Source organism: Balearica regulorum, chromosome 1 (genome assembly GCF_011004875.1).
Source record: "Balearica regulorum gibbericeps isolate bBalReg1 chromosome 1, bBalReg1.pri, whole genome shotgun sequence".
NCBI classification, from domain to species: Eukaryota; Metazoa; Chordata; class Aves; order Gruiformes; family Gruidae; genus Balearica; species Balearica regulorum.
In genome coordinates, this window is record NC_046184.1 from 67,132,973 (window position 1) to 67,147,218 (window position 14,246).

General features: G+C 48.8%; 1 protein-coding gene across 1 annotated transcript in view; it reads left to right on the forward strand.

The window, feature by feature from the left end:
• Window positions 1-10,578: 10,578 nt before the first annotated feature.
• The window catches only part of OVCH1 (ovochymase 1), a 49,402-nt gene continuing 45,734 nt past the window's right edge, over window positions 10,579-14,246 (forward strand). The window contains 1 exon segment of the mRNA XM_075743687.1: window positions 10,579-12,909. Coding sequence (XP_075599802.1) covers window positions 12,480-12,909 — 430 coding nt within the window. The 5' untranslated portion in view covers window positions 10,579-12,479.

Here is a 14,246-nt window from a genome sequence, read left to right on the forward strand (position 1 = left end):
GAATTAATGGGAAGCTGGTTAGATAGGACTCTTGTGTACTCACTGTGCATTTTAATCCTAAATGAAAAACATAATAATTGTGTTGCTTTTTCCTTTCTCCATGAATAATATTTTCAGCTGATGGATTTTGTTTTATTTTATTGTTTATTTAAAGTCCAGCATTCTTTGCTTCCATTCCTTTTCCATCCCCCAGGATAAATGATGCAGTGGGGGGCATTTCTCTCTCTCGCAGACTGCTTGGACTAGATTTTCCTACAAATGTGCAGGCAACTTGTTTTGGCCAAACAGTAAGTGAATGCAGCAGTGCAAATGGCCTTCATTGCAGAGATCTTGACGAGGATGGGGAGGGGTGTGCATGCATGCACATGGGCGGAAGACGTCTGAGTCAAAAAAAATCCAAAATAAAGAGCCTAACTTGCAGGGGAGGCTGGACACCCCTAAAACTATCTAAAAACTATGAAAGTGTCTCAACAGTTATAGAAACCAGGCTAAATATAGTGTACAATATTTGGCCATAGGAAGATGATTGCCATTCTAATTTTAATAATTAGGCCATTGAGAATATAGTTGTATGATCTTTTGCCCCACTTGTCCTCCAACTCAGTGAAACAGTTGGTATACGCTTAAGTCCTCTCAATCTGCACATGACAAAGTTGACCAAGTGCTCAATTTCTATCTTTCGTATATGCAATTATGCGCAGTCTTTGGAAAAAATTAGCCCTTAGAGGGTTTTTTCCCCAACCTTCAGTCTCTTGCAGCAATTTCAAAATGCACCATTTTGCTTTCATGTACATTTAAACCCAGCATCAAAAAAAAAAAAAAAAAAGAAAAAAGAAAAAAGAAAAAAAAAAGCGCTTGGCATTCACTACTAGTGTTTCAATGTGGCAAAGTTGCTTCAGGTAATCTTGATAACTTTGTGCAAGAGTTCATTGCCATGTTTGTACTGACTTGCTGAAATTTTTTTCCTCTGGAAAATACCCCTGGTGGTATCCCCTGTAAAAGTTACGGCTTCTACAACTGTATTAATGTAGAAATCTCTGCCTGAAGTGGATGTCACGCTGCGTGTTCCTCTCATGCGGGAGTTGTTTGCATTGCCTGTTGTTCGTATGGTTCTTATTTCTGTATCTAATTTTTTTAATCAATTGTGCATATCTTTAAAAAAAAAAAACACAAAACAAAACAAACAAGAAAAGAGCCCATGGATTAGAAATCTTTAAAAAATAAATTCACACTTAGTAACAGCTGGATCTACGTCAGTGGTACAGGAATTTGCAAAGTCTTTGCTTTTTTCACTGTTGGATTTATGGCTAGATTTCACATAAAGGAGTTATGCTCAAAGTCTTTGCAAAAGAAAATGTATGTAAATGTCTATTTTATATAAAAAGTAAGAAAAGTAAGTGTCCTGTCTGGTTTTGTTCTCTTGGCTATGGGGTTCCTTAGGACCAGCCATGAACAAGTTCTTCTGCAGGTGGAAGGACCAAAGTTTCTTACTGCACTTGACTTACATTTTACTGCCCAAGGAATCCTAGTTATTGGTCATGTAGGAGCAACTATGCCGCAGATGTATTTGAGTCTGGCCATATAAAAATATTGGAGCCGGCATTTTATTTGGAGCCTGAGCATGAGAAAGGATGAAGGCTGGTGCTTACACGGTCTTGATGATTGGACGTGTTATACTGACCTAAGCTCTTCATGTCAGGCTTTATACATCTGTCGGGAATGTGTCAAGTCTACAGAGTGCAATGAGAAAAACAGAACATAAATTAAAAAGAAACTAATTTTGTTCTAATTCCCTTCTTCCTGGCAGACATTCCCAGATGCTCCTGTGTGCTCCCAGGGCTTGGGTCACTCAGGGGATTGTGATGGTGATAAACACCTCCATTAAAAATGGACCTGAAAGAGAATCAAAAGCCCTGAACTCAAGCCATAGCGTTTCCTGCCATCTTGGCGTGTGCAAAACCCTCTGTAGCACGAAGGGGAATTGCACGCTTACTTTGAAGTCAGCCCGTACACCCTGAAGAACTCCCGGATCCCACCAGTGCAGTTTCTTAATGGAGCTTGGTACCCAGAGCTCTTCTGCTCAGGTCTCCCTGATGGAGGTACAGGATGTATGGCCAGGTCATAGCCTGGATCCTGCTCTGTGGAGCTGTGTTTTGCCCTTTCAGCAGAACAGGGAATACAGCATGGTGGTCTTGCCTGCAGATATAGTTGGCAGTTGGCATTGTTATTATCAGAGGAGAGAGATCTTGCTGCCAGCTGCCCAACAGGGCTGGCAGTGCCCGTGGGGACAGGCTGGGCAGCGCTTGCCTCCTCCCCCTCCCCATGCAGCCCCCCCCCCGGCTGCTGAGCAGCTCCCAAGGGGGGGGTAGCGATTGCTCTGCTGTGGGAGACCCCGGGGCCCCGTGTGCCCAGAAGCACCACCACACCCAGGGGGACTCTGCAGTTCTGGCCCCAAAGAAAAGGCAGCTCAATGCTTTAGTTGCTCTTGCAGTATTTGGATAGCAGCTCTCCCTGTAAAAAAGATCAAATAATTCTCATCCTTATGGCAGCTACTTAAGCCTCTCTGTAAACCTCATGTATTGCTTCACAGATGAAAAGCTGCTAGAGGTGTCCAACTCCCGTGATGTCCTACGGGAAGGACAAGGCAAACACAGCCCTGTGCCTTATAAACACACTGCTCCTGGCTGGCTTATGTGAGGAGAGACCACAGGGCAAGGAACTTGTCTGGACTTGCCTTTGGCTGTGCTAACCCTCCTCTGCAAAAGCAATGCGCTTTGTTTCAAACCACAAGGGCTGGGGCTGCTCAGGGCTGGTGGCAATGGGGAGGGGGGAGACGTGAGCTCCTGCTGCTGTCCCTGTGCAAAGCAGGTAGCAAACTACAAACAGGAGAGCCCAGGGAGGTGGTGACCCCCAGCAAGACATGGCTGGAGAACCTCCAAACCTGCCCGATCTGCAGCCTCACTGCCAAAACTGATTGGCCCTCTCATCCAGTAAAGGCTCATTAGGTTGGAAGGAAGAGGGTTGTTTCGCCTGTGTGTAGCCCTGCCCCACTCCACCCCCAGCACTGGGTGCTTTCCCTGGGCCATGGTGGGAGCAGGGCTCCTCTTGCTGCTGGTGTCTTTTCCTGCTCCATGTGGTGAGTCCTGTGCTTGGGCTGTGGGACAGGGGCTGTGGGGAGATGTGCCCCAGTGTGGCGGTTACAGCAGTGAGCACTGGTGTTATCTGCTCTTTTAGCTGTGCTGTACTCTGCTGGTTTTGGCCGGGGCAGAGTTGATTTTCTTCATAGTAGCTAGTATGGGGCTGTGTTTTGGATTTGTGCTGTAAACTCTATTGATAACCCAGAGATGTTTTAGTTCCTGCTGAGCAGTGCTCACACAGAGCCAAGGCCTTTTCTGCTCCTCACCCCACCCCACCAGCGAGTAGCTGGGGGCGCACAAGGAGCTGGGAGGGGACACAGCCAGGACAGCTGACCCCAACTGACCATATGATGTCATGCTTGGCATATAAAGCTGGGGGAAGAAGAAGGAAGGGGGAGATGTTTGGAGTGATGGCGTTAGTCTTCTCAAGTAACTATTACATGTGATGGAGCCCTGCTTTCCTGGGGATGGTGGAACACCTGCCTGCCCGTGGGAAGTGGTGAAGGAATTCCTTGGTTTGCTTTGCTTGCACGCAGCTTTTGCTTTACTTATTAAAAACTGTCTTTATCTCAACCCACAAGTTTTCTCTCTTTTCTGATTCTCTCCCCATCCCACTGTGGGGGAGTGCTTGGCTGCTGGCTGGGGTTAAACCACAACAGATACCAAACAGGAAAATATAACCAGTTGGTTTCCATAAATCATACTGGAGCTTGGTATGCTTGTCCCTGGTGAGTGATTTTGGGATGCCCTTGCTGTAGCTCTGCTGGGACTGGAAGCCTTTCTTACACTCTCCTTCTAGGTGCTGCTTACCCCAGCCTTCTCCTGGCTGCTGTGGCAAGTGAGCTGTTCCCCATGCAAGCCGCTCAGCTGCGGTGAGGTCACTTGGCTGTTCAAGAAAGAGAAATTGCTTGGTCCTGCTCAGCTTGGTAACTGGTGATGGTGGCGCAGTGAGGTCAGGAAAGTGTCTAGGATAGGATAGCAATGAACATCAGCATGTTCTCAAATCTTTCTTACGCATCCTCCTGCAGTGGCTAACACATTTATAACTGTATGGCCTGCTCCCCATCCATGTAAAAATTTCTCTCCTAGGGATGCTTATAGGTAAGAGAAGGAAATGATAATGAAACCAGTGCTAAAAAGATCTGCCCAGCTGGGGCAAGAGAATAACCACCTAACTCCCTTCCCTCCCATCCTGCTCCAATACGATGCTGGTCCTTCTGCTGTCTCTAATGCTATTTCTCTCCCAAGCTAAGGGAATGGTGTTTTCTCCACCATTTACCTCCCTAATAAAGTCTGTCTATTTTCTACTTCACTAGTAGACTTGCTGCTATAGCAATAATCACCACAGTCTCTTGTTGGAAAAGCTAGTCAGCAGCAAGGGCTAGGGAGAGCTTGCTCCGGGTCAATGGCTTAGAAAATTGTGCCTGATTTTGTGACTGAGCTTTCTGCAGTAGTCAAATGCTTTGAGGCCAGAGAATGTCCTGGGAACCTGATAAAATGCTATGAAAAAAGGGAAGGAGAGAGAGAGAGGCTGGGCTGGGAGCCCAGCAAGGAGCTCAGTTAGCCCCTCGACAGCCAGGAGTGCTGCAGGAGCTGTGCAAGGATCCCCACAACCTTGTGGGGCGAGTCCCACTTGTTGCTGCTGACATCTTGGGGTGGTTGGCCATCTGGGTAGATGAGAAAGATGTGGGCTCCTCCATTCTCTGGCACTTGGGTAAGGTAGTGTGAGAGATTGGTGGGCTTTCTAACGCCTGTCAACCTCATGGGCAGGTTAAGCCAGTAGCATTGCCTTCAAGTCTCCACACAGGATATAAGCCCCAAAGCTAGAGAGAGGGCTGGAGGGGTGGTGGTGTGATAGTTTGGATCCAGACTCAGGCTCCTGGTGACTCCAGTGAGTTATTCCAGGCTCTTGCTGGGGCAAACACGGTGCTAAATCATGAGAATTATATTGCTTATGTCTGCATGGCTGAGAACTGAACTTTTGTCCCAGCCTTGGCTTGGGAGAGGCAGGGGACCCCTCCTATTGGCCTGAGAAACACATTGGACAGGAGTGATTAACCAAGTGATTTTTAGCTGGTGCAGACACGGGTCAGCTGAAGGGAGTGGAGGAAGAGCTGCTGTCCTCTTCTCAGCAAAGGAGCCAGAAGCCTGATGCTACCCCTCTCCTGAAACCACCCAGCCTGGAGAAGCAAACCTCTGGAATGAGGAGTTCCAATTGGTTCCCTTTGTGTCCCACGTATTTGAGATCACTCCTCCTGCGTGATCTTCGCTGTCATGATCAGGTTTTGGAGCTGACCCTGGGGAGCAGCACACCCCTTCCTCCTCCACCCAGTGTGTGGTCCAGCAGGCCTGTCAGTGTGTGCATCACTCCCTGCTGGGTGAGGGCTTAGGGGGAGTTTCCCAGAGAATATAAATGTGATTGCCACGAATTTATCTCAAACTGCACACAGTTCAGTGAAGCATTTAAAACTTAATCAGAGCCAGCCGTTCCTGGCTGGACCCTGCTCTAAGTCAAGCTTTCCCTATGTTTATTGTTCATATTTCTTAAGGCACAATCCGTGCCAAAAGCGATGTGAGAAAGCTCTGTCTCCTTGCAACGTATTTCAGACCAAAACCAAGACTGAGTGCTGGGCAGCTCAGTTCAGAGACAAGATCTTTCATGATGACTTTACTTGCTCAGGTTGAGTGCCCCAGGGCACTTAAGGTATGGAAGCTTTGAAATAATAAACTTCAAATAAAATCTGGTGGCATCATTGTAACCTGTTGCACTTGTTACTTAATTTTGTAAGTCCCAGTTGCATTTCATTAAGAATAATTAGGCTACTGGATGAAATCTAAATTTGCTTTTTTTATGGCTGTGCACACACATCATGAAAGTACCTCACAGGAGACCTCAGCTTTGCACACATCAGCTTCTTATCAAGAAATGCAATTTCTGTGTGTTTTCATTTATCTCCATATAATTGCCTTCAGCTTGGAGCTCAGGCTGGAGCCAGGAAAGCTGTGGCACCTGGGGTTTGTCCTATTAATTCCCTACCTGCCAGAAGAGCCTGAGGTGATGTATTTGAGCATGGGGGGGTGTTTCACTGCAGAACATGCCTGTTCTTGTCTTCTGTGTAGGCCTGAAGTGTGGAGTTCATCCTGTTGACTTGAAGAGCCTGGAGGATGCTCAGCCACTGGGATTCTTCTCTTGAATTGGTGGGAGAGAGTTGGTACCTGGAGGGCAGCCCTGGCAGGTCTGTGTTGCAGTGTGCTGCCTTCCCCCCCAGGGAAGAGGGAGAAGAGGCAGGAGTACCTCTCTTTCAGCCTCAAGTCATTGAGCACTGCTTGCCCAGGAGTGGAAGCTGGACTAAAAGTCCTTCTTGCCCAGCTTCCCAGGCTGATTCCCCTCCCAAACTGGGAGGGAATGAGCTGATCTAATAGCTAAGATGAGATCTCTGACAGATGTGAGCTAATGCAACTGCAGAGCTTTGGTGGTGTGGACCAGCCAAGGATTTGCTGGGTTTTATGGTGTAGAAAGAGACTGCAGAGGTGGAAGGGAGGATGCCTCCCTGGTCCCCTGCCACAGAGGAAAGTTACCTTGCCTGGCGGCTTGTGCACATGTAAGGAAAAGCACAGAGCAATGACTGTGGGATGATGCTTTAGGAGTAACCGAGCAGGGCATGGTTCTATTTAGAAAAGTACTACTTGTTTGCATGTTGCCAGAGCAAACACTGGCACCTGTGGCAAACAGTGTTTGCCACCTCCCTCTGCCCAAAACCCAGTTCCTGCGTGTGCAGCAGCTTGAAAATGTATGCAGGGAGTAGCATGAAGGGCAGGAAGGCAAAGGAGGGGGTAGTGTAGGGAGAGGGTAGGGTGCTGAGATGAGGGGGATCGATCTGCCGGACCCCTGGCTAGCATCAAGCTCTGGGAGGTCAGGAAAGCGCTGAAGAGGAGATGTCTGTTTAGTCCCTTCTGTTTCAGGATGCTCCAGGGTCTCATTCCTGCCATGCACCTCTGGGCTTAAAGGTAGCTGCCAAGGGTCAGCCATGGCTTGGAAATGACTCCTCTGGGCAGCTGAGCACCCTGCACGCTAATGCTGTGAGGAAGAAGTTTTTTCTAGACTGGGCTGATCTTTGTTATTTCCCATTTTGGGAGGAAACAGGAGTCACCACATCTCAAAATGTACCCGACCTTCTCTTTTAAGGTGTTCCTCAAACTGGGCTGTTTCTGTGGTTGTGGTCTGGTCTGAGAAGATGTGGTTATTACTGCTGCTCACTACGTGGTCAACCTGGAACAGTAAGTCAGCCTGACCTCCTCACTCACTCTCAACACCTCTTGCAGCAGAAATTCCTCTAAGGACGTGAGGAACTGCTGGGCCCAGGTATGTGGTCCCCAGTCAGGGAGGGAAATGTCCACCCTGGGGCTGAGTGGGACCAGTGCTCTGCCACAGTCAGATCTGCCATGGGTCCTCAGGCACCTCGTGCACCACCCAGCAGCCTGCTTGCTCCTCCTGGGTCTCTGCATGTTTCTCCCCAAAGCCTGGGGAGAGGGCTCCCCTGCACAGGCAGACTGCAAAACAAATTCAAATGTCCTGTTCAGTGCAAAGACCAGAGAAGCATTTCTGAGGCAGGAGAAGCACTGCAGCTTCCTGATAAAAGCAGCCCTGGCAACTGTCCCATTACTCCTAGCAGTCACATTGGTTTCTGTACTTCTAATGCAAGACCAGCTTTATGGGTCATGCTACAGACCTCTTAAAGGGCAGGGACAATGATATAAGTGGCCCCTTTGCCAGCCCTTTTATAACTCATTATAATGTAATTGCAGACCAGTCAGCTTCACATCTGTTTTTTGCTCAACTTGAGCAACGTTTTTGAGGATTGGTGTTGAATAATGAGGAAGTTGCTATGGTATGAAAATTTCAATGTGCAAGATTAACCTTGATGACGAGGTACCTCCTTGTTTCTCTTATCCATGCAGAAATTAGACAGTGCTTTTAGTCTCCACTGTTATGCTGCTAATGCTGGTCTTGTGTTCCCATTACTGCAGCGTTTGCATTGCCAGGCAATCCTGTTGTCAGACAGTGCTGGGAAGTACAGAAACTTTCCTGTTCCTGTAAACAGCCTCCTCGGATGAAAGCTGAGCTGTGCCATTAGCAGGTCTGTTATTTATGGATGGAAGTGATTAGAAAATGAGAAGGGTTTCCCTGTGTGGGGGGAAAAAAAAAAACCAACTTAATTTACAAGAAAGCAAAGGCTTGATTGAACCTCCCCATACCCTGAATCAAAACGCTCGGGGCCACGCTTCGGGGCAGGCAGCTGTAATAAAGTGTGTGCCTACCAGCCCTGTCAAGCCAGGCTGCCCGGGCTTCCCACCTCCAAAGGCTGCACGGGTGAAATAGCGTGGTGGTAATTCACAGCAGTCAGACTGTCATGAAGGGGTGCAATCCCATAGAGGTTAGAGAAGAGATTGAGGGCAGGGTTTAAAAAAAAACCCCAAACCAAAAACAACAAACAAAAACTATAAACCTACTAGAAATCAGTGATAAATGGGCTTCAAAGTTCTTGTCTGAGCACTGGGGTTTCTTGGACCCCAAGAAAGTGAACATAGTCTGGAGAGAGAAGGCAATTTCTTCAGGTCTGAGTTTTGACCTGTTTCGATAATAGCTCAGACAGACTCTTTAATCAGCCCTAATTGCAAAGATCTCGAGACAAGCTCACTGCTGTGTTGTGCCCTGTGCTGTGCGAGTTGGTAACGGGAAACAGCCGAAACACAGGCAAGTGGTGTGCCTCCTGTGGGCACCTCTCGCAGGGCAGGTCGATGAACACAGTTCATGTCTTCCACTGAGCACAAAACTGTCCCACTGTGCGCCCCAGTGCACTCGTTGGGTCTCTAGAGGAGAGTAAACTCCTTCGCTAAAGATCTGGTTTGCTAAAGGTGGGATCTACTGCCAATCTAGTTATTGGGTAACTCCGCTGTGATAGCGTAGCTATCTACCTAATTGGTAAAAGGAATACTGAATGGTGTTTTGACTCTGCTGGAGCGGATTACTCTAAGTTTAATTGTGACATTATACTGCTTATAAAATATGCAGAAAAACCATAATGGGCATACACTTTTCTAGTGTTAATTCAAACTACAGGTAACTGCCTGAAATCATTGTAAAGCTCTCACATGTAGGCCTCTGTTCATCTCTGAAATGCACTGATAACAAAATTAGAAAGGAGGATTTATGGGGCCAGAATGACTTGGCAATCAGTCTCCATAGCTTTTAATGCTTCTCATGTGCCTTTTAGGCTCCCAGACTGCAGGTAACAAGGGCTGAGCTTGATGTTCCAAGGCCAAAACAAGCACAGGGGTTCTGTGACTCCCAAGACAAAAGATTAGCTGTCCTTTTCTCTGTACCGAGCTGGCAGCAATGAAATCTGCTGGCACCTCTCCTGGCAGCTCTCTGCTGCCCAGGTATGAACAGTGGCTTGATGGGTAGCAGATGAAACAAGAAACCTATTTAGCCATTTAAAAGTAAGTCCAGCTGGAGGTCAGGGAATTCTCTGCATTGCTGCTAACATGACATCAGCCCTGCTGAAAAACCTGTTACCGAAGGCCAGCTCTGGCTCCCGGGGCAGGAGCATGTTGTGGGGTTGCAGGTTCAGTGTCAGGGTTTGCTTTGTGGCGGCAGCCTCTTCCCTCATCACCCCAGCGCTGTTGGTTTTCGGTTTGTTTTGTTTTTATCAGGAAATTCCTGAAGAGCCTGGTGGTGACAGTGGGGGAGTGCCACCTCCAGCGGGCAGACAGGCAGGAGCAGAGCATTGCTGTCTCGTGTGTCATCATCCACCCCAGCTGCACTATGTGGACTGTGATGTGACCCTGCTGCCCCTGCAGCACCCAGCCTGGTACGGTAAGCAGGAGCCCAAGGGCTGGAGGTGAGCTGCTGCTGCAGGAGGATGCTTTATGGGGCAAAGTCATCATCTGATGTGCTGATCCAGAAAAAGCATCCCTATTCCTTCCCTTCCTATGCTCTCTGTGCTAGAGAAATGTCCCTTAAGTTATGCCTTTAATTCTTATCAAAGTAACACAATTGGGTTAATTCTTGTCCTAGGCTTTGATTAATTGTCCCAGAAGTTTATCCCTTGGTCAGGGTCTGTGCTCTGGATATGCCTGTGTTTTCTTTATGCACCAGATTCCTGTGTGCCTTTGTGCTCCCCTCGTACAAACTGTACCAGCACAGTTTCCTTCGGCGCTGTTGTGCTAACGCAAGCTCCCAGCTAGCTGCTGGAAACCATCAGCTTCCTCTTGGCCATAGCCCTGGGCTATTAGCTAGCAGTGGGCTGCCAGGGTCCTGCCCACCGAGAAGCAGGCCGGATTAAAACCTGCTTGCTCCAAGAGGCTTCTGCAGGCAAAGCCTCTGGAAGTGATTTTAAGGTGCTGGAGTTAGAGACTTGTGCCACTTCCCTAACTTCCTAGGGGTTTCAAAGGCAATTCCCTGAGTTATCTAGAGCTATGATGGGTTACAGCCAACTGGCCGTGACTGCCTCTGACCATCAGATGGCAGATCAGCCAACATAAAATAATCTTTTTTCACTGTCATGTATCAAATCACTGGCTCGGATGGTGATAGCCTTATGGTTTGCCCATAATGGCAGGAATGAGGGAAATAAGACCCAAGAAATGCTCAGACATCCTGGCAGGCAGCACGAGGAAGGCTGCTTGCGGGCTGCCTGTGTGCCTGTACTCTGTGGCTAAACAGGTATGTCTCTAGGCACAAGCTGGGCTTGATGGCATCTGAGCCGTATGGACAACCCTTGAGGACACGACAGGGCTCCCTGCTTTGCCCTTCCGTGAAGGGTGGGCACTGCCAGTGCCCCTTCGGGCAGCCAGGAGAACTTGGATCCATTTTTCTCCCAATATCAAGAAAAAACTAATCAATAAGTGTCTGGATTGAAGTAAGCCGAGTTTTTCATGTCCTGTATAACTCCTCTGATCACCACTGGTGTTTAGGGAGAATGGTGTGAAGAGTTTCCCAAGCACTGTCCAGTTTTCATGCTGTATGAGACTGATAGAGGCAACTTGCTTTCTTTTCCTGGTCCCTGCCATGCTATTCCCTCTTTTCTTTTGTCCCCTTCCCAAGTATCCTTCTGCTTCAGTTAACATTCAAAGATAGCTAACAATCTTCCTGATCTCTCTCTCTGAATTTACCTCATGTATAAATTCAATTACATGTGACTAACTCCAGTCTGTACTCCCATTTTATAGATACCCACATGTGACCATGGTATTTTGGGAAGGGGAGAAATGAAACAGGGTGACTTGAAGGATGCTGTTTGTACCTGTAAATCAGACATGCTCCTGGAGGCACGGGGTTCACACGCTCATTTGTGCACCCTTTGCTCTGCAGGGGACAAAGTTCAGCCATCCACCTTTGTCACAAGGATGAAGAACTTCCAGGCTGGGACGCTATGGGTGGCTAGTGGCTGGGGCAAGGTGTCTGAGGGCAAGTCAAATGGCAGGGTCTTCTGGTCACAGTTGCAGGAATAAAAGGTAACAGATAAGGGAAAGAAGCCGCTTTCTTTCAGAAACAGAAATGTAAGAGAAGATGACTCCTGCCAGATGGAAAATTCAAGTACCCCTTTGCTCATCAGGTCTCCTCTGCTTGTCAGAGGACCAGCCCCTGTAGGGATGTGCTGATCAGCATTTTCCTGCAGCATGGGACCTTGGAGCGCATTAGGGAAGGTTGCACATTGCAGTGCTGCTGTGCATATCAGAGCGTCTCACAAGCAAAGCCATCCTTACAAGTTTTTACAAAAGTGGGAGTAGTTCCTTTGTATGTAAAAACGTTATGCTTTTGTACTCTCTCCTCTAGATATCAGAAAACTGTTCCCTCAAAGGAATTGCACTTGCTTGTGTTTTGGTAGATTTTAAAGGAGGTGGGAATGTCTGTGAATGTTGCTTTTAATTTTTTACAGCCCCGGTGGTTTGGGGCTCATCCCCAGTAGAGAAGACAGAGGAGACTTGCCAGTCGCCCACTCCCCAGCAGCCCTCCCAGGAGAGAGCACGCTGTCTCCCAGCCAGGGCTAGTCTCTCATGTTAGCAGCTCACTGGGGCCTTTCTCCTGGCCCCTGAAAGTCTCCAGCCCTATAGCAGGCTGCTCGGGAGAAGAATGCAATGTCTGTTATCCAACCTGCAGGGGAATGATGTGCTCCAACCCTGTTTTGAGGCACTGGCTAGGGGCAAACCAATGCATCACCTGCCCAGCTGGGTGCCTCTGCTCAGTGATCCCAAACTGCTTCAAAACATCACTGCCCCAGGCCGGCAGCCAGTGTGGGATCCACCAGCTGCTCTTGCTGGGGTGTTGGGGAAGGGTGGATGCCGCTCGCAGGCAACAGGGCTGTTGGCTGTCATTCAGCTGGAGGGGCAAGCTGTCTTGCAGATGCTGGATGTAGTCTGGATGCTCCTGCAGCGGCTGGGGCCCTGGCTCCTGTCCTGCAGGAGATGGAGCTGCCCCTCATGGACAGCCAGACCTGCAGCGTGCTGCTGAGGGGCACGGACCTGCCACGAAGGCAGGGCTCTATGCTCTGTGCTGTCTTTCCCAACAACAGGGGGGATGTGTGCAAGGTAACAGCTCATCAGCCCTGGCTGCTGCTGGGCAGCAGGCTTGTCCTGTCCACCCACAAACCTTCTTCTCTCCTGGGAAGACAGGGAAGCAACAGCACTGAGAGTGCTGTCAGCACTTTGCTGAGCAAGAGCTTTACAAGGAGCTTCAAGATAACAAAGGCAGGAGTAGTCTTTTGTGGGTAGGAGTATGGATGTGGGCAGGAAACTGAAGTGTGATTGCCTAGACCTGCCCTGGGCATTGCTGACAGTGGGACCTCCATCTTGGCACACAAGTGCCACCATGTCTGCTGAAACCAGAGGGACCCTCAGTGGTGGGACTCCAGGCAAGGGGCAAGGGAGCCTGGCATTGGCAATACTATCAGGAGGTGGAAAGAAGGCAGTTCCCACCTCTCCCTTGATGTCCCCTTACACATGGTCAAGTCTTCCGATACCTTCACTCAGACAGCCCCACTAGGCAATGGTCTGCAATTCAAGGAGTTTGCTTAGTGCCAAACTCTTTTCTGCCAGGCCTAACAGAGTGGGTGCCCTAGGGAAGGCTGTTGACCAGGCTGTCACTAATCTCCTTGGGGTGTACTTGAAGGAATTTTTTTTTTTTTAACCAAGTAGTAGCTTGCCCTCTGTCATACCTTGTGTGAACACTTTCAAAGCAGTGCTGCAGCTGATGTTAGTGAAATGACTTTCATTTTGTCATTCTTCATGCAAAAAAAAGGAGTTTGTGTATGGGGAAGGGCAGGGTGCCAAACTGCAAGCTAACAAACAACAGAGCTTAGATTGGTGCATTTTAGCTTAAACAAGCACAGCTGAATGAGCAGGGACCGTGCCAGGCCACTGTGGGGAGAAGCAAGCAAGGTTGTGTTGGCTTCTGTGGTAAAGCTGGTCTGTCGTGCAACACTGTCAAAGGTCAGTGCTGCTGGCACAGGAACAAATGGCACCTTTCCTCCTCAGCACAATGTGGACAGGGTGACTCCAGAGGCTCCCTTGCATGTCGGAGGACCGGCGGCACCTGGACTCTGGCCAGTGTGGTGTCCTGGGGGGTTGGTTGTGCCAGAGGATGGGATACGCTCAAGAGAAGTACCACGGCCCAGGGCTCACCAGACATCTTCTCCCATGTGGCTGCATTTCATAGACTTCATTGCCCAGCACATGACACCAGGTAGGTATGAGTGCTGGAGGTTTTTTCCTCTCCTGTCTGTTCAGCACTGTAGGGACTCAAATTGCCCTGCTATTTCTGCCTCCCTCCACTCCACCTGCAGCAGTTCTGTTTAATTTCCTGGTGCGGCATCAGCAGCAAGGTATATCATCTTTTAATTTGGGATGGCAAAATCAACGGCTTGAACAGATAAGTCGCCCTTCAGAAACCTATTATAATAGCAGGTCTGACCCCCACATCCTCTGAAGGAAAAGCAGAAGGCTACTCAAGCTGCTCTCTTTCTGGCTGAATGCAGCCCTTCCAGCTCAGCAAGATGTCCCCTGAGCACTGCATACCAGCCCTGCTCTAATAAAAGCCTGCTTTGAGTG